We start from the raw sequence: 27,579 nt of genomic DNA on the forward strand, positions 1-27,579 counted from the left end.
TGAATTGCATTTCGCACTGTTCATACTTCAAAACTCTTAGTGATGATAAGTAGAGTGCGATAGAAAACCACGTGGTTACTTCTCAATTATTTCTATATTATCAATTCTTCAATAAAACTTCTGTTGTTATATTATGCCCGATAATGTTGTTCACCTTTCCTTCGCGTCTTTCGTACACCGTATTTATCGTGACAGATTTATTATTTATTTATTTATTCAGTGCCTTCTTCGCCATTCGGACATTACAGCAGGGAGGGTACAGTTCACGCAAAAACACATTCATAAAGCCTCTAAGAGGCGAATGAAAGGACTTGTGTGCTAAGCAGGCCCATACCTTGCGTTTATATATGCTCATGATACCTCTGGCAGTCGGCAGCGACTCTACACGGTCTAATTAACAGCTCGCGAAGCAGATCTATCCCTCCTAATTACCACCCCTTTGTGGTACGCCTTGTGATCGACCGTCCATAAATGCGTGAAATTTGTACATTTTTATGCCAAGGTTCTGGATACTCAATTTAAAGCGAGCGGAAATCTTTGAATACACTAGTGTACTTTATAGCAATTAATTGCAATTACAACGTAATTAATAATCAAATTACAGTACTGCTTGTCATGCGTTATTTCTTCGTAAAGCGAATTCAATTACGCACTCAACCTGCATCCAATAGTTATCTGCTGAAGCATTCCCCAAAAGATGCTTAAAAATAGTTCGAAATTACGGCCGAAATGACCCACGTCGAGCGTGACTTCACCGATGTGATCGTGTGTAGCAAGACATCTCACCCAGAAGTAATATATAAGAGCTTTAGGTAACAAGAATGTTTAAAGTGTTCGTTGTTTCTTTGTTGCCCCTAGTACACAGAAATGGCAAAAGTAAGGCGCGCGTACAAATGTACACCCTAAAGGGTTACAAGACCCTTGTCTTATGTCAGGGGGGTAGCCGGGGGGGGGGGGTTGAACCCCCCCCCCCCCCGAAATTTTTCGATTTTGCATGTGTATATATGCACGTACGCATACAAACGCACACACGAACACAAAAAAAGGATGGTTGAACCGCACCCCCTCCACCCGAAAAAAATTTCTGGCTACGCATCTGTCTCATGTGTATCAAACTTTCCGAGAAAACGCAGAACGGTCCTGTCTTCACGTTTCCGGGCGTCTGACACTACTAGTCAGGTTTCTCGGTCCGTTTTGAGTGATTTCTAAATTACAAAAAAAAAAAAAAATCCACAAGGCTAGGACTCGTTCGCCGTGCCGACGATTATCTGCGAGTAGCGCCTGGTTTAATTCACCGAGACGAATCGAGAGGCAGTGCAAACATGCATGACTGCGCACGACCTTACAAAGAGGCAAGGGGGGGGGGGGGGGCTGTATGTGCGTGGGATTTCCCGCCGGGGTTAGTCTTACGCTGGTGTACACGGTCAGTGAATTGATCGCCTTTAGGTACAATTCCGTATGAGGGACCAGCGCGATCGCATTGTATAATTTATAAGATAACCCGTAGAGTCATTATATTGTGTGCGAGTGCGTTTATTATTTCTTTCTTTTTCATTGAACGTTCTAGTAAACCTTGTACTGCCACATTTCCTTTTGATTGTAGAAACCTTACGACCCGGTTATCGCTGATAAAGTGAGAGTAATTTAAAGGTCTTAAAGAAGCACTGATACCGCATTTGCAACTTTTTAGTTTTTCGTTTCAATTCAATTCAATGTTTATTTATCTTTCAAAGTAGGAAAGATAGGAGCTGCCACAAAAAGCAACTGCAGTGAGTAGCTTGACGAGGTGACAGCCACTCCTTGGAAGGACAGCAGCAGGCAGTGAATAGCACAAATGAATAACAATAATATGAAACAGATTGAACAAAGTGCAAAAGAATTAATGATATACATTAGCGGAAAAAACTGCGGAACATTGGTATAACAGGATATAACAAAGAAAAACCTTGATGTGAAAACAGTTCTTCTTTTCGCGATAATTGATTGTCGCCGTCGGAACTCGAAACCGAAGAAAATGATACTTTCAAACATCATAAGGCAACTCCTGCTGCCCTGAGGCAAAGGAGTCTTCTTGTCGAAACTTTGCCTACAAGGACATGCCCTGCGTGTGCTGGCGTAGCTGATATCAAGCGTTAAGTGCAATGCAGCGTGTGTCAGCTAGATCCCCGAATTTGCTGTGAAACTCAATAAAATCTTTTGCAAAATGTAAGATACTCTGCGCATATCTCACTCGAATAGACAACAACTTATCTGCGCGTTTTTCAAAATACAGTACTCCACATATTTTGTTCCTCACGTCGGCATAAGTCTGCTCTAAGGTGGAGCCCAGATATGAGCTTGTACAGCTATGGCGGTTCCTATCTGCAACGCAACACCACGGACGCTGCAGCCCTTATGCATGACATGTCCAGGCCCCGGCTGAACACCTGATACTTTTCTGTAGAAGGCTTCACCCGGCACTTCAAAGCAGCGGGGCAGAATTTTTCAAAGCATGGTGTTTATCAACACTTTTTGCTGGGCAATTCAATTGGTTCATTATGGAGCAATGAAGTACCGGGGCCGAACAGACACCCACAAGAGAAGCGACACACACACGCACAAGCGCTGTGTGTACGTGTGATTTATCTTGTGGGCGTCTGTTCGCGATGGTATTTCCTTGTTCTACGGGGTTTAGGGACAGTGAAGGCGAAATAGGCTTTGAGCGGGTAGAAATAACCAAATGGAGGTTATCCGGCTAGTGTCTAAATTAATGCAGGAGTGAAATTCAGCGTTCCCTTGTGTATAATGTACACTATTACAGCTAGGTGGCGTGAGTCGCCGCCCCATCAAAAGGGTACTGCCTTATCCATCCACCGATCCATCATTGCATGGCAGCCCTCGCTATATACCCACGCATCCACGACTGTGAGCCAGTAAGCAGAAGTACTGTTCTCGAATACAAATCTGGACTCAGCATAACTCCTACATATATATGCGCGAGTTCGCCATATTGACCGCTCTGATTGCCCCAGAGGTATGCTAATGCCCCTATCTTATTGGCTACGAGAATTTTCAATCACTGCATTCTCAGCCAATCAGAGAAGTTGAATGAGCAGTATCGGCGAATCGGGACTGACAAGGCGGCTAATTCCACGATATGTTGGAATGCGACAATGTCCAGGATAACCCAGGAGGTTATTTTTTAAATCACATTGAGAATAACATACCAGACCCTTATAGTGCATACCAGTTCTAAGATACTCAGATTGACATACGTCTGTGAAGGACTTTTTTTCTACGTGGAAAGTCTGTGACAGCAAAGAAACAACAGCTGCCTGATAGAGATTCAGAAAGCCATGATCTTTTTTTTCTGCTTCTTAACGTATGGCATGGCGTGCATTGAAGCAGCGGTGACGCGATAGAACTTCGTGATCTGACTGCACAAGTTTCTTTTACGAGCGCCGTTACACTCGGACACGTCGAGTCAGTGCCACTCCATGATTGGTTGTCGGCTTACAGGAAGAAAGCGAATAAGGAACCATTGAAAGACGGCACTCGGAACAAGTGGAGCCGCCGTTTTTCCGCCGAAGGAATTCCCGCCTCCCAAGGGGGGGCCGCCCCGCCAACTCGTCTCTTGATGCCATCCGAACGCAAACAAACTGACTCACCTACATCTATTTGCTTCCCATTGCTTTTGCCAACGAAAAGAAACACGAGATGGACGCTGGGGAGAACACAGCTAGGGTGGCTTAACACAGTGGACGCGTTGCTATCTAAAAAAAAACCAAATGCGAAACTGCGTCGGTCGAAGCAGACGGCTTATAGACTCATGGAGCTTCGGTATCAACATGGCGGCGCCCGCACCGTTTTATTATCGTCTGCTCGTCGTGTTGCCCGTCGTCTGCTTGACGTTCGTGGTGGCGTATTTTGTCTTATTATCTTCCTGTATTTTCTTTTTCTCTCGCATGCGCTGGTATTTTATTCCGTTGAGCTTTTACCGCGCGTCGGGTGCTCCAAGTGAATTCACTATAGCAACCAGGAATGCAGATATATGCGGTTCTTAGTCTCCTTTCCGTGTATATAGTTCGTTGTCTTCGCGCATTTTGTTGATGCTAGCTTCAGCGACACGCGCCTCTTTTTCTCTCCTTGAGCGACAAAATGCCCCCTGACGCGTCTGGGACGGATGAGTGATGGGTTTTCCCCCGCCGGGCCTGGAAGCCGCGCGGCTTTGGCTTTTTACATAATTTACTTACTTTCGTCGTGCTTTTTATCTTGACATCTTCGTGGTGGTTTTCTATCAAAGACGGCGGAGATGCGCGCGTTGTAGATATATGGTGCGTTTTCCCTAAGCGCCGTGTTAAAGTGATGATCTGCGTCATCATAAATGACAAGCTTTGGGCGCGTGCACTTCCTTGTAGGCGTCACTGCATTCGCTAGTGACTGGGCTTGCTAATTTTTCTCAATTTTCATTTCGCTTTATCGATCTGCAAGAGCTTTCTTTGCACATACCGTCGCAAAGTAAGCATTTCACATTGTGATAGTCTCCATCAAACTGTGCGTGATAAAGAAATGCTGTACATACGCGACATGAATATTCTCTCGTATTATACTCTGCGTTACCATTCCACTTTTAAAAATAAAAATGTCGTTTAGAAAAGGGGGGGGGGGTACTTGTCCTGTTTTCTTCAAGGCAGACTCATATAATGTCGGCTTCTGGGCACCTCTAAAAGAAACATTGCGCGATATCAAGGAGGCTTAACAATACAAATAAAAAGCTGGAGTGCAAGCTCTTGCATAGCCTGATCGGCTAAAACGAAGGCGTTTGCCCCCCCCCCCCCCGCCCCCAATCTTGCAATCACGCTCTCTTCATGTGGTTCCCGCTTAGAGTTCAAGTGGCTTTGCTGTGAACGTAAATGCTAGGTTGACTATAAACTAAGAGATCATTGTTCGCGAGAAAAGTCTATCTATCTATCTATCTATCTATCTATCTATCTATCTATCTATCTATCTATCTATCTATCTATCTATCTATCTATCTATCTATCTATCTATCTATCTATCTATCTATCTATCTATCTATCTATCTATCTATCTATCTATCAGGGGCGTAGCCAGAAATTTTTTCGGGGGTGGGGGGGGTTCAACAATACTTTATGTATGTTCGTCCGTGTGTTTGAATGTATGCATGTATATATACGCAAGCAAAACTGAAAAATTTCGGGGGGGTTTGAACCCCCCAACCCCCCCCCCCCTGGCTACGCCCCTGCTATCTATCTATCTATCTATCTATCTATCTATCTATCTATCTATCTATCTATCTATCTATCTATCTATCTATCTATCAGGGGCGTAGCCAGAAATTTTTTCGGGGGTGGGGGGGGTTCAACAATACTTTATGTATGTTCGTCCGTGTGTTTGAATGTATGCATGTATATATACGCAAGCAAAACTGAAAAATTTCGGGGGGGTTTGAACCCCCCAACCCCCCCCCCCCTGGCTACGCCCCTGCTATCTATCTATCTATCTATCTATCTATCTATCTATCTATCTATCTATCTATCTATCTATCTATCTATCTATCTATCTATCTATCTATCTATCTAACAGCGCCTGTCCAGGAAATTTTGCCATAACAAACTCTTAGGGCGTGGGGAAAAAACCCTCCCTTTTCTTCGCTTAATGCAAAAGGTTTTATCAAGCCCCTGCTAACATGACAGCTGCGGTCGCCATCTTTCGGGGGGGGGGGGGTGGCGGAGGGGATGCTGGTACTTGGACTACACTAGTTCTAGTCATCTGCAACGGCTGTGTTCTCCCGCTGGTGCTATGACGTATTGTATCGCACGAAAGTCAGGAGGGTGAGATTTAAACCCGTGCTTATCCCATACTCATTTCCAATGCTGTTTGAACATCTACACTAGCAACACTCTTTAGACGCTAGCGACAGCTGGTGGATTTTGTAACAGCTGGTGGTAATGTGGTCTCGGCGATCAACAGCGCGAGGCCGGAACTGATCGCGGAGGCCACGCACATAAATAAGTACCAGGTTTCCGCGTACATTCAGAAATAAAGATTTTAGAAAAACCCTAATTTTGTTTAGAAAAAGTTTATTTCATCATAGGACACTACTAACACTTGAGTACAGTGTCGTAATCAAGGACAGTAACATATACAAATGTCCAAGCACTATATGCATGAAACATTTTTTACATTGATCAGATCTTACAAACGATATTTCGCGACAGCAAGTGTTATTCAAGACGATGTCTTCCCGCTTTTTTTTGCACCGCCGTTCTGTGACGGAGTGCGATAAATATTTGTGGCTAAATTTAGCTACCGTATTTACCCTCATACTAGCAGGACTGGTCAGCACCGGCTGTTGTTTGACAAATGATGACACTTGTTAGCTAACTTCTCACAAATGCGGGCTAGTTTTGTTAAATGTTGACTAAAGTCATGGTGTTTGTTGAACATTGCTCGCTGTTGTCGGGTTAATGTGGGCATCCGATATTTCAACACCAACATCGTTGTTGCTCAATATCACTTTAAGAATTTGGTGGTCTACCAAATGTTTTTTAGGGGCGAAGCTCCTTAAGGCGGCACCCGTTCGTCCCTCGTAGTCGTAGTCGTAGTCGTAGTAGTCGTAGTGCGTAACCAGTCTTACGCTTTGACCTCCAAGGTGGTGCCGGTGGGAGATTTCTCCTGTGCGTTGTTGAACAATAAAAAATTCGCAGCGTGCGCGTTAACTAAAAGCCGAATTCTTCTGTCTCTCATTCCCCATTAGCAGCCATTGGCATGTTCCAGTAGGAAATGTTAGTAGAAGTAGAAGTGTAAGTGTTAGCTAAAAGCCGACTTCTTCTGTCTCTCATTCCCATTAGCAGCCATTGTTGACCTCCAAGGTAGTGCCTGGTGAGATTTCTCCTGTGCGTGATTAAACAATAAAAATTTTGTTCAAAACGCCATTGATTGATGAAATAAACCAACGAAAGACGCCAGATGTTTTCTAAAAGCAAAACGAAAGAACGCCAGATGTTTCTAAAGCAAAACGAAAAGACGCCAGCTGCTTAACGAAGGACGCCAGATGTTTTCTAAAGCAATGGTTTTCTAAACAATGAAAATTCACAGCGTACATGTACAATTAAAGTGAGCTGCAAGTCGTCATAACTCATCGATCTCGGTGATGATGTACTGGGCAGAATTCACGGAAGATTCACGGTTTACCGATGAACCTCCGCAGCATGCTCCGCACCTTCGCCCACTCATCATCATTCACTCCGTGGATATGCTGTGATTTTTTTATTATTATTTCGGAAGCCTTCCCCTAGGCATTGAATTGTCTACCAAATCATTATTATAATAATTGTTGGTGTTTTACTTCTCAACACCACGATGTGATTATGAAAGACGCCGTATTGTGGGAGGGCTCCGGAAATTTTAACCACCTGGGGTTTCTTAACGTGCACGTAAATCTAAGTACACGGATGTTCTTGCATTTCGCCCCCATTGAAAGACAGCCGCCGTGGCCTGGAATCGAACCCTCGCCCTCGAGCTTAGCCGCGCGACACCCTACGTGTTAAGCTACCACGGCTTGTACCAAATTATTTGGGCAAAAGCCTGTGCGTGATGGCATTGAAGAAAAGCAACGTCCGTCGAGCGAACAATCCGTGGTATGAATTTTTCACTTGCAACAAGCCGTCGCAACAAGCCACCATCAATGACGACTTGCTGGGACGTCATCGTGACGGCGCATGATGACGTCATCTCATGGCATCGTCGCTTGGTCAAAAGTGGGCCGACTCCTGAGGTAACGCGACACCACGTGAGGTCTCTCATACAGCAGCTCGTTGTGTCTTGCAAGAAGTCCGGCCCCGAATGTATGTGCGCAGCAACAGGCGTTCGCGCTCAAGTGTTGCAGAGAGCTGCCGAACTTGTCTTGTATGGTAGCATGATGCGTCATGGCGCCTCTAACGGCCGAACCACATGCAGCGACTATGCCGGCGTTTTCTGACGATGCGTGTCTCGGCGTCGTCACATAAACGCCGCCAGTGAGAGCGGCCAACCACTTGAGGAGCGCTGAGGCCAGCGTCAGCCCAGCGTCGCACATTCTGACCAAGGGGAAGGAAACTGAAACCACGCAAGGCAGTGTGCAGTTTCCGTCAATGAACCAACAAGAAATATTCCTGATTATAGCTTTGATGTCTCATTTTCAGTTTTGTAGTGCGAAAAACGAGTCACAGTGCCGCCGAAAGGTCCGTTTTTCTGGATGGATGGATGCTATGAGAGTCCCCTTTATAAAGGGGCGGTGACAAGTGATCCACCAGGCTCGACAAAAAAAAAATTCCTTTACTCTTCTTTTTCTTAGTGTTGGCCTAGTGAGTCTATTTCAATTAAATCTATCTTACTACAGAAAAAAAAACTTAAATTAAACTTGAGTATCAAGGGTGTAGCCAGAAATTTTTTTCGGGGGGGAGGGGTTCAACCATACCTTATGTATGTTCGTGCGTGCGTTTGTGTGTGCGTGCCTATATACGCAAGCAAAACTGAAAAATTTCGGGGGGGTTTGAACCCCCCCCCCCCTGGCTACGCCCCTGTTGAGTATGGCTCTGGGAAACAGTTCAAAGATATCACGAGCGCTTTGCTGTCGAAGCTTCTAGCGAACAAGCTAAGTCAAATACAAGCATCAGTTGAGAAGTTGCGGGTCACTCAGTGGACGGCGACGACTTAATAGATCCAACGTTTCTAGAATTGGTTCTAAAAACGTTGAATAGATCCGAGGCGGGCGGCAGCCATTTCGGCAGCAGCGACGACGCCATTACGTAGGCGGAAGTCGCTGTCAGCCGCGCGCTGATTGGTTCTGTGTCTATCGAACTGCTTCCGGCGTCAACGCCGACGCTGCCGATATCTATGACGTCCTGCATGAGCTGGACGTTTCGGCCACCGTCACCGGTAGCGTCGACGCCGAGTGACGCCGGGGAATGAAACGCCAGAAAAAAAATCACAGCATATCCACTGAGTGAATGATGATGAGTGGGCGAAGCTGCGGAGGTTCATCGGTAAACCGTGAATCTTCCGTGAATTCTGCCCAGTACATCATCACCGACGTGAGATCGGGCGCGTTTATACTAAAGGTTCGATGAGTTATGACGACTTGCAGCGCACTTTAATTTTACATGTACGCTGTGAATTTTCATTGTTTAGAAAACCATTGCTTAGAAAACATCTGGCGTCTTTCGTTAAGCAGCTGGCGTCTTTTCGTTTTGCTTTAGAAACATCTGGCGTTCTTTCGTTCTGCTTTTACAAAACATCTGGCGTCTTTTGTTGGTTTATTTCATCAATCAACGGCGTTTTGAACAAAATTTTTATTGTTTAATCACGCACAGGAGAAATCTCACCAGGCACTACCTTGGAGGTAAAGAATGGCTGCTAATGGGAATGAGAGACAGAAGAAGTCGGCTTTTAGCTAACGCTGCGAATTTTTTATTGTTCAACAACGCACAGGAAAAATCTCCCACCGGCACCACCTTGCAGGTCAAAGCGTAAGACTGGTTACATACTACGCTACGAGGGACGAACGGGTGCCGCTATAAGGAGCTTCGCCCCTAAAACGCCGGTAAAAACGCTGCATGTGGTTCGGCCTTAACGCTTCTTCTTGACGTCACAAGCTCGGCAGGCTATTTACGCTATCTAGTCAATCGCGCGTTAATATCTACAGATGTCACGTGGTAATGGTGACTTTAGTCCTCACCTCTGTTTTTACCGTCTTTTGTTTTACGCAGGGCGTTGCCTGGAGCTCGGGATGCCGGACATGACGGCGCTCAGCCGCATCGACGAGGACACCATCAACAACAACCTCAGGACACGATACAGGAAGGACAAGATATACGTATCCTTTGACTTACAGCCGTGAACAAATTACATTTTTTTTTTCATATATGGTTGTGAAGATGAGACTAAGGAGAGAGAGTTATACCTTCATAACGACGAAGATCAACGGTCGTTGATAGCGGAATGCTATTGTAAGAGCAGACGATTTTGTTTTTGTCGTCTGCTTTGCGGGTGGCATTCTGAGTCCAAAATGACCACGTGACATGGTCGCCAACCTCGCTCTATTCTCCAGTCGTCACTGGTCGTCGAGGTTAAGGCTGGTGAACCTGGGGTGCTATTCTGAACTGTCAGAATCAGCCGTATTGTCTGAATCCGCAATGGTGCCATTTTAAGCCAATATCAGAGAGGCCGCAGCAGCCCTCTGGGCCATGTCGGAGTCGACAAGATGGTGAATTTCCAAACACGGCGCAATTCGACAGTGTCCAGAATAGTATCTGGAGCCTCCCACTGCTCCGGTGTTAGACGGGGTATTAGCCCCGAGAAGTTGGGGTGGCGCCGCCTGGCGGGACGCGTGGATGACGTCACGGCAAGGACTCTTCGACGCCCGCCGTGACGCGCCGGCACTAAGCAAGCGCCGGCGCTTGTTTCGTGCGCTGTTCTGCTGTTTGCGTTCGCTTTTTGCCCGTCTCAAGCTTCAGATGAATGACGAAAGCAGCATCGATAATGTTCCTAGTAAAACGACGAAAAGCTATATGCATTTTTCCTTCACAGTCCCCAACGGTCCCGCGCGCCGTCGTGCACACTTTGAAAGGGGTGATCAGGTTTGTTGTTGTGTCGCGCTGCTAACTTCGGGGATGGGTCTGATTCCCGTCCACAGCAGCCGCATTCCGACGGGTTTGAAAAGCAACATTTCTCTGCTTAGATGCAGACGCCCGTTAAAGAATTCGAGGCGGTCAAAATTAATCTGCCGCGTGTCTCACAATCACGTCGTGGTCTTGACACGCAAGACACCTTATTCACATTATTAGGTTGCGTTGTTCACGGGCGATTCCTTTCAAAAATATGATGGCTTCGCCTCCACAAGTATTATTTGCATCGGACGCATCCGCGATCGGCGGACAGAGTTCTTGCGCACGATTACGAAGGCGAACGCAGGATTGAGCTTCGCAAAATATCTCCAAAGCGCTCGCCCGAGAATACTGCCGCAGTTGTGTTTCTTTTTCTTGTGTACTCGGTCACTCATCATGTTGTGTAGTTTCACGTTTTTCTCGCAATAATTTCGGGGCTTCATTTCACAAAATAAAAAAGTTGAGGTTAATTGCGGAAACTTCTCATTGCTGTCAGATTGTGTCTTCATGCATCATCGTAGCAACGGCGCTGTTACACTTGTATAAGTACAAGTTTAGATAGCCAGCTCAGAAATTATTTTTTTTTGCATTTCTTTTATCCCTGAACATCATGAACCTTTATGTGGACATGACGTGCGAGACCATTGATTGACTCATTAAGGCGAAGGACGTTCAATTAATGCTTGGGCCACGTCACTGAGAGTGCCATCGAAACAGTTCAAAACGCTCATTTCGACTTCCAGGCGTTTGTTTTGCAGACGATTGTTGTCAACAGTGCTCCCACGAGAATTTAACGTTACCACTCGTGACCCGGCGGTTGATCGGACCAGCAGTTCCTGCAAATCAGGGTATACGGCCACATAATCTCAGACGAGTGTTGAGAAGAAATGTTTACATAATCCAAGTATAGTAACACCTCAGAATTTCCGAAACCATTGTGTGCGTGACAGTATTATTTTGTTTAATTTCCCGGATGTAATAAGTGATTCTTTACGATAGACAGATTCATCTAAAGTCTTCTGTAGCAGAAAGCGCAATTCTGTCAAGTCACCTAGATAATCTGCAAAGGCATACATAACTTGTACGATAAGCCGCAATGTAGGTAGTGAATTGAAAACGTCCTAATTTAATTTGTAATCTTCGGGACGCGTGTTCTAACCGTGGAGTCTACGCCACGTTGTAATGGAATTAGAACCATTAGCGTAAATTTTTTAGCACAGATGTCTTGGAGTACGCGGTGAAAACAACGGATGTCTTGCTCTCGTGCATCACCATTTTCACGGTGAAGCTTCCGTTCGGGCGGGAATTCGCCCATTATAGGCTATATTATCCAAACTTTCTACAGCTTACTAAACTTTCGCTAGTAGTGTAAACTTCTACCTTCTCCCTTGGGAGATTTGCATCGCAAGAATGAGCAGTAATCACCACCTTATCGCGAAAGAGCGGGTACGCGGCGGGCGCAGAAAAAGGCGATCCTCGGCCGCGGAGCGAGTCAGTCCTTGCCGTGACGTCACATCGCCGCGACTGCCGCGCCGCCAGTGTTCGTTCTCGGGGCTAATAGTTGGTGTCACAGTCGCAATCACAAAAGGGGCGGTAAAATGGTGTTGTTCGGCTTGTGGCAGAACTTGCAACCTCTTTCCGTTATTCCATCCCGTTCTCCACGCACGGGTAGCAGACAACGGCGTTCATTCTAAAAGACAGGGCGTGCAAACACGGACACAAGAAGAAAGAAGTCAAGACACTACAAACGCCGTCTTTTCCAGCATTAGCTAATATGGTCCAATTTGACTATGTTGAGTTCGACTATTTGAGCTCAACTCAATTTCATAGTGAACGAGCCGAGTTTAAAGTCGGTGCTTCATTTTTGTCTTCTCGAAGTTGATACTTGCCTGCAAATCGCGGTGTCGTAATGTTGGGCTGTATGTCTATCCTTACAAATGAGCTGAAGCAAAACTAAGCGAGTCTTTTTTAACCATTCCTTGATAGAATTTAGTGCGACCGTATACATCTGCAACTGCCTTCCAGTTTGCACACTGCCTCGAGATAAGAACGAAAAACGAAAACACCAAGTGCTTATGATGAGCACGGACACTTATCTGCTTCGCCTTGTTTCTTTCTGCAATATCTTCATGTTTTTTTTGTTTTTTTTTATTTCCTGCGTTCTGATATGGAGGGCATATTTCCTCGTTCAAGCCCCTTTTGCATTTCCGGCCTCCCGGTCTGATTTGTGCCGCCTCCGCGCGCTTCCTGCGGTACATGCGGAGGGAACTTCCGGCCGGAAGTGACGTGCCGCTCCCTCTGAGGGCCAATGCCGCAAGCATACTGTACAGCCGCTGTCGTAATTTTCCAACGCGTTCGAGCGTGCACTGTCGAGCATTCGTTCCTCTCCCGGCGCAAACGATTTCAACACGTTTACGTGCTCGCGTCGCACGCACTTCGGTTCGGGGGAGACGACTGACTTGGAACTAAAGACCACGTCGGTCTGCCAGAACTGGGTTTGGGTTGGGTAACCGAGATTATCCGAATATTTCGTTGCGCCGAGTTTCGTATAGATTGATTGAAGAAACTTCATAGGGCTCCATTTTGGAAGGGTTGCGGTTCCGGCGTGATTGGGTCCTCTTGTAGTGATGCAGAACTATCGGTAAATTGACTATCGATAGTATCGATAGTTTTTTTGAAACTATCGATAGTGTAAACAAACTATCGATAGTGCTACTATCGACAAACTATCGATAGTGCCATCTTTATTATTACTAGCGATATTACTGCCATGCGTGTTTATTGCTTTGTTTTAACGTATTCGTGTTCAGTTACCCACAAAGACTGTTAGCAACGTTTGACGCAGACCGTTATTTCAAGTATTTCAAGACCGTGCCGTAATGTTTGAGAAGCTTCACAATTTTTTGAGATAATTCTGTTAAGACTACGCGCCGAACGCGAATAGTCAAGTTTATTCGAGAGCTTACGCGAGCACCAGCAATAAAGCTGGAAGGTTTGATGACTGATGTATAAAGGACGACGCGTTCCTCCGATGATCGGATTACTCAAAGGCTGACGGCTGCTCCCGCCACTATCAGTGCGCAGCATGTATCGCTTGTATTTTGAGTTTTGATTTTCTGGGCACAAGTTCGCCTAAATAAAGAGCTCCGTATTTCCCAGTCTTGCTGCAGCATTCTCCACAGTCATAACCACTTGACAATACTATCGATAGTGGTGTGAATAATGATGATGTTGCTGGCCGACCATATTGTCAAAATATTTGCGATAGCCTACTACCACCTTCGCTTAATTTGTGAGCAATTTTTGGCAGAGAAATTAATTATTTCCGCCGTCAAAACGGCGAAATATATCCATCAATAAACTCGTATCCAAAAGCAATCAGTTACACCTTACAATTAACTTCTTGATATTTTTTTATTTTGAAATCAGAAAATGCAATATCAATTTGAAGCCGCGCAGTCCCACCACATGTAAAGGCTTCCTTTCCGCTACAGCTGAACAGTCTGACTTTATGATCATGTGTGAGCAAAGCATTCTGGTGAAGAAGACAATCATTTCCACTTTCTTGCCCTTCAGCCTGCTCCTACGGCTACACTATGTACCACGCGCGCGGGGAACCAAGTTTATTCTGCAGTGAGTCCGCGCTGTTGATTTTATGCTATCGATAGCACCATCGAATTTCTTACTATCGATAGCGCTATCGATAGTATTTTTCACCATCGATAGTTCGATAGTGGCTCAGCTATCGATAGTATCGATAGTACCATCGATAGTTCTGCATCACTATCCTCTTGCCCAGGGCCCAGCCACATGGTAATCGCCACGCTTCCAAAATTGCGCTCAATAAAGTGGAACACACCGAAACAGACATACATATAGATAGATAGATAGATAGATAGATAGATAGATAGATAGATAGATAGATAGATAGATAGATAGATAGATAGATAGATAGATAGATAGATAGATAGATAGATAGATAGATAGATAGATAGATAGATAGATAGATAGATAGATAGATAGATAGATAGATAGATAGATAGATAGATAGATAGATAGATAGATAGATAGATAGATAGATAGATAGATAGATAGATAGATAGATAGATAGATAGATAGATAGATAGATGCCTCCATTGACGATTTACCTAGCTTACCGCAGTAAGGACAGTTGCCATTCAATATCTTCGGCAGGAGGAAGGCTATTACATGCTTAAGTTTAGCTCAGCAACAGCAGAGATTTCGTTTAAGCTTGAAGACACACTTCAATGGAGTGAGAGTAGACGAGGGGCATCCTCCGCTTCAAATAGCACATTTTAAAGCGAGAGTGCACGTAGCCGGACAGAATGGTGTGCGTGCCTGCGCACCAAGGTGGGCTAGTTGGCGTTCATTCATCTTCAAAAGTGCGCTTAGTTAACACAGACACAGCAGAGAAGGAATAAAATACTCGGTACCAGACTTCGAGTGCATGCAGGGGGTAGAAGATGTGGAGAGGGGAGGGGGGTGTCGGCGTGAAATAATTAGGGGGTAAGGGGGATGTTGGGAGGGGGTGTATAAAGACATAAGAGAGTACATAGGGAGTACATACATATGTGCTCGTACATACGTAAGAGAGTACATATATGTACTCTCTTATTGCGCTTGAAGTCTTGTGTCCTGTATTTTATTCGTTCTGTACTGTGTCTGTATTAACTAAACGCACTTTTGAAGATGAAGGCCTCGTATTCGTGCATACTAAGATGCACGAATACGTCCTGCAGATATCCTGCAGATCTACCACGAAGTGCACGAAGCATACGGCCGAATCGTTATTTTCTCTAATATGTATATGTATTCGTTATTTGCATCGAACGAAATATTGAACGGCTAGTCCAATTGGTCTTGTCGGTTATTCATCGTATATAGGTAAGGCACTGCGTCAACCTTCTCTGCGTCTTTCCTCGCTTCCATCGGATTTTTCATTTCTGCATTGTTCCCCTAGTACGATCGAAGCATCCTTGAAGGGATAATGCACACACAGGAGTTTTTACACCCACTCTCAAGGTACCCCCTCCTCCCCCCCCCCCAGGAGGATACCAAAAACCCCCTCCCCTCCAATTATTCCACACCAACACCCGCCCCGTGCCCTTTCCACATCCAAATCCCCCTGCATGTGTGGCAGGGTCGTAGCCAGAAATTTTTTTCGGGGGGAGGAGGGGGGGTTCAACCATACTTTATGTATGTTTGTGCGTGTGTTTGTATGTGTGCGTGTATATATAGGCAAACAAAATTGAAAAAATTCGGGGGGGGGGGGGGGGTTGAACCTTCCTTTCCCCCTGGCTACGCCCCTGATGTGTGGTAACACCCCCCAAAATCGAAATTCTGGATAAACTTATGCGCACACACTTTTAGCGTCACGTGACTCTCTTCTTGTACTAAAGAAGCCACGCCCTGGTCACGTGACAGCCTCCTCCTTCCGGGCGTATACGCCGTATAGATATATATACCTGGGGCGAGGCTTCTGCTCCTGACGCGTTCGCTGGGAGTGAATAGTGCACGTGCCTCCGCCAGTCGATGGCGGGAGCGGGCGCGTTATTTTTGGTCAGAGTCCGATCGTTACGGCGGGCTGCTCCCCCCCCCCCTTTTCCTCTCTTTTTCTTCGATGATTCCGTGAAATGGCACTGCCGGTCGCTTTAACGCCTCGAGTCCCACGTCGCTGCCTCCATCTTTTTCTTACCGCGAAATCGGTTGGAGAGTCCGTGGCACGGTATTTGAAGTGACGTACGTTGTTCGAACGGCTGGACTGAAAAGTAACAGGCATAACGGAGAATAGCTCAGCAACCTAAGATTTACAGGTGACATGGTGTTCTTCCGCAATGATTACGGCGAAGTGCAAAAAAAAAAAAAAGACTGATGACTTAAATCGAGGCAGTATTAAAGTATAGGGCTAAAAACGAAGATGCTGAAGACAAAAGTAGTGATTGATAGCCTGGCAAAAGAAAAAGATTTCTCGATTGGCAACCAACCCTCGGAGTCTGTACAAGAGTATGTGTATTTATTCCTAGGCCAACAGCTAACAGGGGAGAGCGTACTCATATGGCAGGCATTACCAAATCGTGACAGGCAATCTGAAGTATGTAATCATTGCATACGTCCAGTTGCAACGTACGGGGCTGAAACGGGGAGGATAACGTAAGAACTCGAGCAGTAAGTACCTCGTAGCGCGCAGTGGAACGGAAAATGGTAGGCGTAACGTTAAGAGATCGGAAGATAGATGAATGGTTCCGACAGCAAACACGTGTTCTAGTAGTACATCAAGAGAAAGAATTTGACCTGGGCTGGCCACGTAATGCGTAAGTTAGAGCAGCAAAATAGTTGCCAGGGGATGGAGGGATGAAATCTAAATGTTCACTAGAATAAAAAGGAATCAGTTTGCGCAAGATGAGGTAAATTGGAGGTCACTAGGAGAGGCTTTCGTCCTGCAGTGTATTCAAAAATATGCCGAGAATGATGATGGTAATGATTTAAGAACCCATGTGTAAGATGCCTTTAGCACAAAAGAAAGGAAGGAAGCTGTCATGTACCTGAATAGGTTCATGATGATGATTATGCGCGTGATGGTAATAATTTTGACAGTATGAGCCTGATGAGAATGATGATGGTAATAGTTTAACAACCCATACCTAAGAAGCCTTTAGCACAAGTTTCACACTGTTTATAATAAAATTCATGCCATAACTTTTTCAAGCTACTTCTGTTAAAAATGTTGTCATCGCAGGTTTTGTTGCTCCAAGAGTCACATTTATACAATTGGAATAGGAAAGGTTAAAGACGTATTCATAACATAACGTACGATATTCTTAACAGACCGTATGGAAGAAACACGTGGCATGAAGTTTACTGCTTTACTGAAATTCTCGCTAAAGTTTGATAGTATGATCGGGCAAGTGACGCGGAATATGAATGGGAATTGAAGGTGGCTGAAACGCACTGTCTGTCGTTCGTGCATTTTTTGTCATTTACTTATGCTGCAGAACAGCGTTTTTTTATTATACCAATGAAGAACGAACACACCAAAGAAGTAATTTTAAAGTTAATAACCTACATTCCCATATTCAGCACTGCTGGCTTCCTTCGAAAGAATAAAAAAGGTGGCTTAGGCGACTGCGTTAATTAAATGAACAGTGCGCTTGACGCTTCTTTAGGGCTTTTCGGCTTCTTCCATCGGGTTCTTAAAGAGCACTGGGGAACCTCTACTGACTCAAATATTATAGAAGCAAAGCTGTAAAAAAGTTGCTTGTTCAAACATCCCATAAACATAAAAATGTCTCTTATACAAACATCCCTTGTAGAAATATCCCCTAAATAGAAACATCTGATTTCTAAGTATCCACGGAGCTCATAGAAACATCCTTTGCATAAACTTCCCCTAAATATACAAAAACAACTAATATAAAAAAAGATTCTTAAAACTTATAAGAACATATCTCTTTAGAAATAACTCTTACACAAACATTTTTAAAAGTTAGGTAATATGCCTTGCGGAAACGTCTATAAAACTCACAGAAAAATATCTGGTAGGAACATCCGAAAAACTTATGAAACATCTCTTACAGAAACATCACCAAAACATATAGAAACGTCCCTTGAGGAAATATCCCCAAAACGCATAGACGCATCTCACACAGAAAAATTCCTAAGACTTGTATTAACATCCCTTGTGAAAACATCCCTAACACTAAAAGCAATATCCCGAAAACCTAAAAAACGTTCGCTTATGTATATCCATGAATAGAAACACCCTTTAAACATGGAAACTGTGTCTAAGCTTCCAGAAATATCCCGAAAACATATATAAACATATCTTACAGAAGCTTTCCTAGAACTTATGGAACATCATCAGTTGCAGAAACGTCCGGGAAACTTATGTAAACGTCCTCCACAAACTTACCAAAAGCATGAGCAAACATCCCTGAAACTTAGCTCTCTTTACTCCCGATCTCGAAATGTAGGTCAGGTGTACATTGACTCTCGTGAGTCACGGCGCCGTCGGCATGGAGACTCCCTTGCATCCTTGGCGTTCGCTACTCCTTCGTACACAGTTCTGGGCTATCCGTAAATCATTTATACCGCGCGGCTCGCTCTGACACACTTACCTGGTGGTTCTTCATGTTTAATTCCCGCTTCCCTAAGAATAAAAGAAGAAAATATGTCCACGAGCGCAAAACGGTACCAAAATGAGCAGATCCGGGAAAGATGTAGACGTCACAAAATATAAAAATATAAAGGCCCTGGAACGGCGATGTTTTTCTGGCGTACCGAACGGGCAGGGAAGGGGGGGGGGTGAGGAGGAGACCACATTGCATAAGGGATGAAGCGACTACGTCGTGAATCATGCAAGGCGATTAATTAAAGCACTTGCTGCAGCCGCCCGCCAGACGGCGCTGGCTGCCGCGTCTTTTTGTGCGGTGTCGTTTTGGGAAGTGGTCTTGCTGTATTTGAGGCCCAGGCTGACTGCCTGAGGACAAAAAAACAAACAAAAACTAAATAACCATACTGCGGAGCAGATGCTCGTAACAGGATGAGATATGTGTATCTGGTTGCAGAAAAAAAAGAGTCAGGAAACAGCTTAGGAGATCGGAATAGAATGTCGAAATTAGTAGTAAGCATACGCCTCCCAGAACCACAAGGATTCGTATGGAAGCATCATCTGGTCGGCAGTCGAGATAGGGGAGATTAGAGGAGCGTATTAGTGTGGAAGAAAAAAAACTCAGAAGAGATTAATGGAACATGCATGAGTGGTTACAGGCACACTAGCCAAGTTACCGTAAATAGAGGTAAAGTTTCTCATGAAGAAAGAAGAAAACAAGCAGAGAGTTGGTCAAGTTGGTTAGGTTATCGGTAATAGCACATTATCTGTAAGCATATGAAACCACAAGCTGGTCAGCAGTCTAGATGAGTAGATATGTTTAAAGTAATTGTAGAGAAAAAGCAAGCGAAGAGTTCGATAGAGCCAGAGTCGTACCGGGCATAGATAACCCCGATATACAATTTTCAGAGAGGCTTTAATGAAACAAGATCTAGAGATAGGCGTGACGCTGGACTCCAATATACGGAGCGAAACCTGATTAAATCAAACGGGCTAGATCATTATCTTTCGCTTTATAGTTTCGCAAAGTATTATCTGTAGTACTGAATTATCAGTACTTACGCGTATGAAACCATTAACTTTTCAGTAGTCTTAAGTTATCGTAATATATGTGTTTAAGGTAATTGTAGAGAAAAAGCAAGCGCAGAGTTTGATAGAACCAGGGTCGTACCTGGGTTAGATAACCGCTATGTACATTTTTGAGATACAGGCTTCAATGAAACAAGATCTAGAGACAGGAGGGATGCTGGACTCCGGTACACGGAGGAAAAACCTGATTCAGTAAAGCCTGGTTAGATGACTATCTGTCGCCAGATTGTTTCACGGGGTGTCTATAATCAAATCATCACTATCTTCGAAGTGTATGACGCGCCTTTTGTCGGAACGTTAGTGCGCAGAAGCGTTCGTTTGGCATTTACTTTTATACATATACTCTGTTCCATCGTGTTCTGCACCGCTTATCTTTTCACACTTTTATCGGCTTCGCTGTTGCGCAATAACCTTCGTCTGGCAACGGCGTGCCAGACGGCGTCTCGCCTTTAACCTCGTGATCTTTTTTTTAATTTTGTTCCCTTTCATAGGGAACGCACGTGCGATTTATTTCCAGCCGATTGTTGCGCAGCGCGCGGCATGTCGGTAATCTCGACGGTATATCTCGTTTTTGGTTCTCTCTTTCTCCTTGTCTCTCCTCGTCTAGCACCGCCGATTCCTTTCCTCTCTTTATTTTTTCCAGAATGCCGGATTTCGACATCGCTGTCTCTTTTTTCCATCTTGTTCCATCTTTCCGGCTCGCAGACGACGGGTTACGAAACTGCGGCGTGATTCCGAAAGGACTCGAGTCTCCTTCTCCCGGGTGTTGGGGAGCGGTTGTTGGTTGCGAAACTTGGGGATCTCCCTTCACTTAGTGGCGGACTCAGTTTTTTTTTTAATTTTATGTTAGTTTTCTTCTACTGCTCTAGAATTCTCCGAGGTTACGCAAACCTGGCAGACCTAACTGCAGTATCCCTCGGGGAAAGCCCGCCTCGAGCTGCGGCTTTGTCTCTCTAAATACGTGCACTGTTGCGGAAGCTTAAGTGCAGACCTGCTTCCGTTCCCTAATAGGTAGGTAGGAGGATTTGAAAAGAAATTTCTGCAGTGAAAGTTCTCACAGTTTCTTAGCAGCAGCGGTGTAGGCAGCTCTTTCACTTCGCCTGACAGTCTGCACACAGATCAAGTAATTTGTCTCGGTTAATGTGTATCCCGGGTTAATTAGAGAATAAAAGACAGTTTCCTCCCAGCGAAAGTAATAGCTCCAGCTTAGCGTTGATGTCCCCAGTGAAATGTGTCACGATGTGGAGGTTTCGTAAGGCGACACGGTAACACAATATCTTTCCGGAAAATATTAGCCGTCTTTGAAGTCGTGGTTCGTATGAAGAATGCGTTTACCATCGTGCCAGTGGTAAAAGACGGCGGAAGCCTGGCTAGCCTGGCTTTTCCACTCAAGTTAAATTATCTCCACTCCAACAACTTTAAAGAAGTACTGAAACATATTTTAAAAATTTTCGGTTTGTTGCTCTAAATAAAAATACTGGTGTAGAGAAACCTAACACGAGTATTGTGGTGCCTGGGAATGCTTCGAATATATTTTAATTACCGCTACCTTAAAAATACACTTTCGGTTTCGATATCGAGGGGGTGGCTTCTCAGTGACGTTTCATAGCAGTGTGACGTCACGCGGATACAGGAACTCGCGACGCACTAGCGGCAAATCTGTCGTCTGCTCGTGGTGCACATAAACAACGATGAGTGAATTGTCGTCCAGTGACCCTGACAGTGATTTCAGCGATTTAGGCTGCTTGCAGAACGCAGAGCTCGCAAACTCGGGGGAACTGTGTTGACTAGTCGGGATATTGTCCATTGCAGTGGGGCTGGCTTGCAGATGCTCAGCGACAAAAAACTTCAAAGTCAAATTAAAATACTTTAGACGTGTTCTCCGACTCCGGTGTGTGGAGAGCGTTGACACTGCACACCAAGGAAACGAAAAATGTCCCTTTTGCGACGTCTCAGAATCATGTCAGTGCTCCTTTAAGGCGAAAGCCTTAGAAGCCTCATCAAACGCGAAAACTGACCGTCGGCGTCGGCGGCGTCAAGAGGAGTGGTGCAAAAAATATGACGTCATCACCATGTCAGTGATCACCAAATGTGTCATTGTGACGTCATCATGACGTCACTATGGTGTGACATGACGTGACATCACATGATGACGTCGACACGCGACATCGTCGGTTGGTCAAAGATGTACCGATCCCGGTGGCAGTGTAAAACCAGGCGTGGTGCGGAAAGCTTGAAATGCCTCCGATCCTGGAGGCAGTGCAAAACCACGTTAGGTGCGGAAGGCTTTCGGAGGGGGGCGGGGCAGGATAAACACATCGACTGAGAAGAAAAAGAAGATGGCTTTCGCCTTGGAGTCGTCTTAGGGGAATGCATAGGGAACCCTGTGAGTTATCTTCCCCTTTCTGCACTCTGATAGGTGGTGTTTGGAACGTGGTGGCTATGACGTATTTCAGGCTACCGCAGTTGAGTCCGGCAATTCTCCAGCGCACTTACGGGGTGTCTATGCGTGCACAGATGCGAAAGAACTCCACCTAAATGAAATGTCAGTTAGGTCCGATAATGTGGTCGTCTTGAAAATTCTAGCGTGATGAGAGTAATTAGACAGTACGAAGCGGTCGTAGCGGTTCAGAATGCCCACAATGTCCAGGGTAAGGGGTTTATCCAATGCACTGACCGGTTCACTGCTCCCGTTCTGCATCTTTTGTTTGTTTGTGCTTTCGCGCACCTGCTCTTCTCTCCGCCTTCCTTTCCACTTGTCTTTCCCCCTCGCCTTAGTGTAGGGCAGCAAACCGGATGCTACAATTTTGGTTGAGCTCCCTGCCTTTCCCTCATTTTATTATCTCTCTCTTAACGGATTCACCATACACATCGTGACCGCATCGTCTGCAACGCCGTCTGCATGCATGCATGGCTCACGCTGCACAGACGACACGGTTTAGCCACTTGGTTTTGTTCGTGTTGTGTCAATTGTTTGAACTGGTCTAGAGACTATGTATGGTGTTCTAGATATGTATAGGATGACTTTGTTCCAATCGCGTTTTTTTGCGAGTTACGCAAGATCGGCGCCTATAAAGCCTCCTTATCCGCGTTAGTTCACAATTCGAATTTTGCTGACGTAACGTATACAGATAGATTTGGGGTCCCGCCGGTCTTGTGTAGTCGCCATCTATTCCACTAATTGGACGGCAAAGCGCGAAGACGCAATGATGACGCAATCCTTAACGGATGAACGGCCACGTCTGCCACTCTGGCCCAGGAAACAAAAATGTGGCAAATGTCTGCAGTGTCTCTGTTGCCAAGCGACGCGAGTGGCTCAATCCAGACTTCCACGCGGCAGCGGCCCTATACTCTGGGCGATTTATTCTTGCGCAATTGTGGTGCATGTAGTTACGTTTCGTTGTGTGCAAGGAAACTGTCTTAAGGTGCTTTGGAACCACATTCTTGTAATAAGCAGAAGTTCAGGGGAAGATGAAAGCTTGAAGGGATGGAAAATTCTTGAACACGAGGTTTCGCGGGAGCCGACGTTTCGACAAGCGGACTTGTCGTCTTCAAGGCTGCAACTAGCGACGCCCCGTGTTCACGGACGTTTCATGCGTGTATTAGCGATTTTTGTGGGGATTAAGGGCCGAATGTACAAGACTGTCTTAAGTACTTGAACATCTATAACGCGAAAGACAGGGACATAAGAAGAAACAGTAAGACCAGACCTCCTTGTGCCCGTGTCTCTTGCGCCACCTGTCCAAGTATGAATTACTACAGACTAGCCCAAATTTCAGTTCTTGTGTCTTTCGTAAGTCTTCATTGGTCAGCCGCCTTCTTGAACAATACGTCCGACATCAGGGTTGAACTTTTTTCTCTTACGAACAATTTTATGTTTAACTGGTTTTTGAGGATACGGGCCCAGATGCAGAAATAACCCTTCTGGTGGCGTTTGTTTTGTTTTCCCGTTACATATACATTCACACCATGCAGTGTCCTTCGATGCAAGTCGTTTCTGATGTCTGTGCACAAGTGAATCTGAGTATAGTGGTTTACAAACTTAAGAATAAATAGAAGTTCCAACCCCAGGCATCACTGTCCCAACCTGGAAAAATTCACACAGACATTCCATGCAATCAAGTTTGCTCAACTCAGTGACATCAAGCACTTCTACCCATACAGACACATGTTCGTGTCGCTGGTTAACACTCGGAAACTTGAACGTCCTGGCAAATTTCATCAGAGATTTTGACATAACTCTTTAGCCAAAGATTATTTTAGGTTGGAACTACAAACATTGTTTTCGATATACGTGGTATTTACATTAGTGCAGGAAAAATGCGATTTGAAAGGAAACCAGCTTGCACGGCTCTCTTACATAGGTGATTGGTGAGCGCGCCCCGGTTTTGCAGGCGGAGCTTGTATTTATTCTTAGGGCTATAGTGTATAGCCCTAAGAATACTACGACTATAGTGTATTCCCAACAGCTGCCGTCTGTGAAGGACGAAACATTAGCGCCGATTTGCTGCGTAGCACCTGCACATATGCACAAACCGTCATCGACACGGAGGGAGAGCATATGTCAAGAAATTTTAATGTAGTAACTGTAAAGGACGGTTACCGTTTAAGCAATTTTACGCATGGTTCCGTCGCGTTTGGTTGTCCGCGTAGAAAAGATGAAGTCTCCGAGCGACACCTTCACTACAGACACTTTTCTTGCACACCATTCCACCGGTTCGTCATTCGTGATCGTGAAATTTTGTGTCCGTTGCCTATTATCAATAGCACGAATGGTGGCGTGGAGGAGGTCTATTGATCTTCCCTCTGACATGCTGGTCACGAGCACCGCCTGCTTTTTTATTTGCCGTCAAGGATCAGTGGCACTTCCTTGTTTTTGCGTCCATGAATCCACCAGTCGAACGGGGAGAGTTTGGCGGGTCTTGGTCGACATCTCTGCCTCCATCCGAATCGCAGTGACCACTGCACTCGCCTTCTTAGTCCACCGTTGAACACGCAGTGACACTTTCCTTGTTTGTTTGTTTTTTTTTTACAAACAGGAAATTTCTTTACCAATTTCGGAAGATTCTTGGACACCAGCGAGCGGGTGAGGGTGGTGTGTGCTTCTTTACTCCTAATCTTCCTCGTCGATGGTTGGCATCATGGCCCGGACAGCTACGGTCTTCTTGGTCGTGCCCGGGTAGACCTCGTTGAAACCGCCGACGTCGATGGTCTCTTCGCTGGGCGCCGCCGACGCGAAGTCAAACAGTGGCGCGGTCCCGTCGAACTCAGCTTCGTCCGTCATCGAGACCGTGCTGCAGTGTGTTCCCCAGTTCACGGCTGCTCCACCGGTGGATGACAACGGCACCAACGGCTCGTTCCGTGGTTCCTCTGCGTCCATGTTCTCGAAGAGTCGGGACGCGGCGTGACGGAGACTCCGAGGAGGGACAGCCACGGACACCGCGGTGGTAGACGTCCTTGCCGAGTCTTCGACGTCTTCGCTGGCGCTGAGCGAAGTGGCCGTGCAGCTGGAATCCTTGTTGTCCTCGCAAGAGGAAGTGCCGAATGCTTCCGAGTTGTTCGCGTCGCTAGAACTCGATTCCGTCGCCACCATTCGCTGCCGGTCGTCGGGAACTCGAGACTCCATGAGCAGCGGCATATGCATGCCCTTGTCTTCTTGCACGCCCGACGTGATGTCCTCAGTGTTCAAGTCGTCGTCGGTGAGGCAGCTGGGTGCGTTGGACGGAAGGCGGCCTTTCTTGGCCCAGCCATGGTTGACGTTCAGCGTCGCTTCGGCCGCCACGTCGCCGTCTGCTATCCAGTCGTCGAGTGACCGCTGCGGCTGCCTCAGGAACACAGGTTTCAGCGGAGGTGGCTTCTGGGGTGGCAGCTGCTGTCCCCTGAAGAATACGGGCCTGAGAGGAGCGAACAGTCTCATCCAGTCCTTGTAGTTGTCAAAGGCGGGCCGCGGATACCAGGAGGTGGGCTTAGTGGGCTCGTCCGAAACTTCTTGCGCCGCCTGGGCGCCGCCTCCGATGGCGTCACCCAGAATGTTGCCGTCGGAGAAGAAGTTGCGCCCGTTTCGGCGGCGCAACTTGAGCGCCTCTTCGGCGCCGGGAATCAACTCTTGGTTCAGGGCGTTGCCGTCCGAGAACGGAGTCCTCGCCTTGGCCCACGAGCAACGCTCGGGCGAAGACTTGAGCAGGTCGTAGTTGCGCTCGGGTTCGGTCGAAAGGACGTCGCAGACCCTCGCCGAGGGAGCGAACAAGTGCCCCTTCTCTGCGTTCACGTCGTCGTTTTTTCCTTGCAGAGAACGGAGGAACTCCGGTTCCATGTTGGACAGCTCGACTTGAAACACCTGGGTCGCCGTCATGTGACCTTTTTCTCCTAGGTCTGGCTGATATATCTGAGGCAGAGCCGTAGCTGTCCTGGCAAGACTCGTCTCCGTCGGCAGAGCGGGCGTGGAGCCCTCGGTCTGTTCGGAGAACTGGCGCCTCGTGTGGAGAACCTGCACTTCGTCGGAAACCTCGACGTGTCCGTCGGCTTCGTCGATGGTGGCCAATTCCTGATACCCCGGCATGCTGTCGTGAAAACCGAAGACGTTGTTGTTGTAGTCAGCGAGGACGGCAGGGGCGACGTGACCGTTGACTGTATCCACGTTTTCGTTCAGGAACACGGCGTTAGGGTTAATCTGGAAAAGGTCCAGCTGCCCTCCCGCCTCGTCTTCGACCGCGTTATCGTTGGACATGGTGGAGAAGAGGAAGTTGATGAAGGACTTCTCGTCGACGCTGGGTATTATCGAGCTGCCGCCGCTCGCGCCGTCGGCCTGTTGAACGACGCCGCCCCGTTCGGCGTTCAGGGGCACCTGCTGGAACTGCGACGCGACGTGCGACGACTGGAACTGGCAGTCGTCGCCGCACAGAAGGTCTGGCACCCGCGACGCCATCTGCTGCTGCTCGTCGACGTCGCTCTTAAGACTGGACGAGACGAACCGCTCGAAGGCGCCGCCCGGAAGCCTCTCGTGTTGGTTGATGTACTCGTGGTTCGTGAAGTCGTAGCAGGCCAAGCAGCTGTCAGCCGGCTGCTTCGGGTCCTCGTCCAGGAATAGCGGCATGCCTGCATCGAACGGCGGCACGCTGCTGAACACCGTGTCGTAGGCCTGCTCGATGTTCTGGTACACGTTGCGCATGGTGTACAGGGGCTCAACATGGTCCACCACCGGGTCGAGGCACGAGACGACTGACGAGAGAAGGTCGTAGGTTGTGGCGGCTGATTGGAACCCGGGGGTACACCGACTCTTACCGCTGGCGCCCGAGTGTACTTCGGAGGCGGCCTCGACGTCAGGCTGCTCCGACGCCTCCGTCGTTTCTGCACTGGTGGAGTCGCCGCTGTTGTGCCCGGTGTTATCCTGGGAGGACGACGTGTCTTCGGACGTCGTCGCGAGAGAGCTCTCCTCCATGAGCTCCTCGAGCTCGCTGGGACCGGACGTCTCTCCTGACGATTCCTGCGAAGCGTTGAAAAAGAATCGCTGAAAAAAGTTCGAAGACTTGTACGACAGTCACGTGCGAGCCTCAAAGGGCAGGAGGAAATCGCCGCGTATTTCACGTATATGTCGAAAATGGTGATAAGCGAAGCTTTATTCGATATTTCCTGAAAATGTCTTCACTTCATGGGGCGAGAGCTACACAGCACTAAGCGAAGTTCATAAGGGTAGCCATTTCATAAGATTTAGCG

The 27,579-nt window shown here is 46.6% G+C and overlaps 1 protein-coding gene across 1 annotated transcript in view; it reads left to right on the plus strand.

Moving 5' to 3' along the window:
* LOC119401480 (myosin-VIIa) overlaps window positions 1-27,579 on the plus strand; it is a 109,149-nt gene that overhangs the window by 24,986 nt on the left and 56,584 nt on the right. Inside the window, exon 2 of the mRNA XM_037668318.2 lies at window positions 9,753-9,859. Within this exon, the coding sequence (XP_037524246.1) occupies window positions 9,753-9,859 (107 nt within the window). The remainder of the gene's footprint in view (window positions 1-9,752; window positions 9,860-27,579) is intronic.

The sequence above is a fragment of the Rhipicephalus sanguineus genome, chromosome 8, assembly GCF_013339695.2.
Source record: "Rhipicephalus sanguineus isolate Rsan-2018 chromosome 8, BIME_Rsan_1.4, whole genome shotgun sequence".
NCBI classification, from domain to species: Eukaryota; Metazoa; Arthropoda; class Arachnida; order Ixodida; family Ixodidae; genus Rhipicephalus; species Rhipicephalus sanguineus.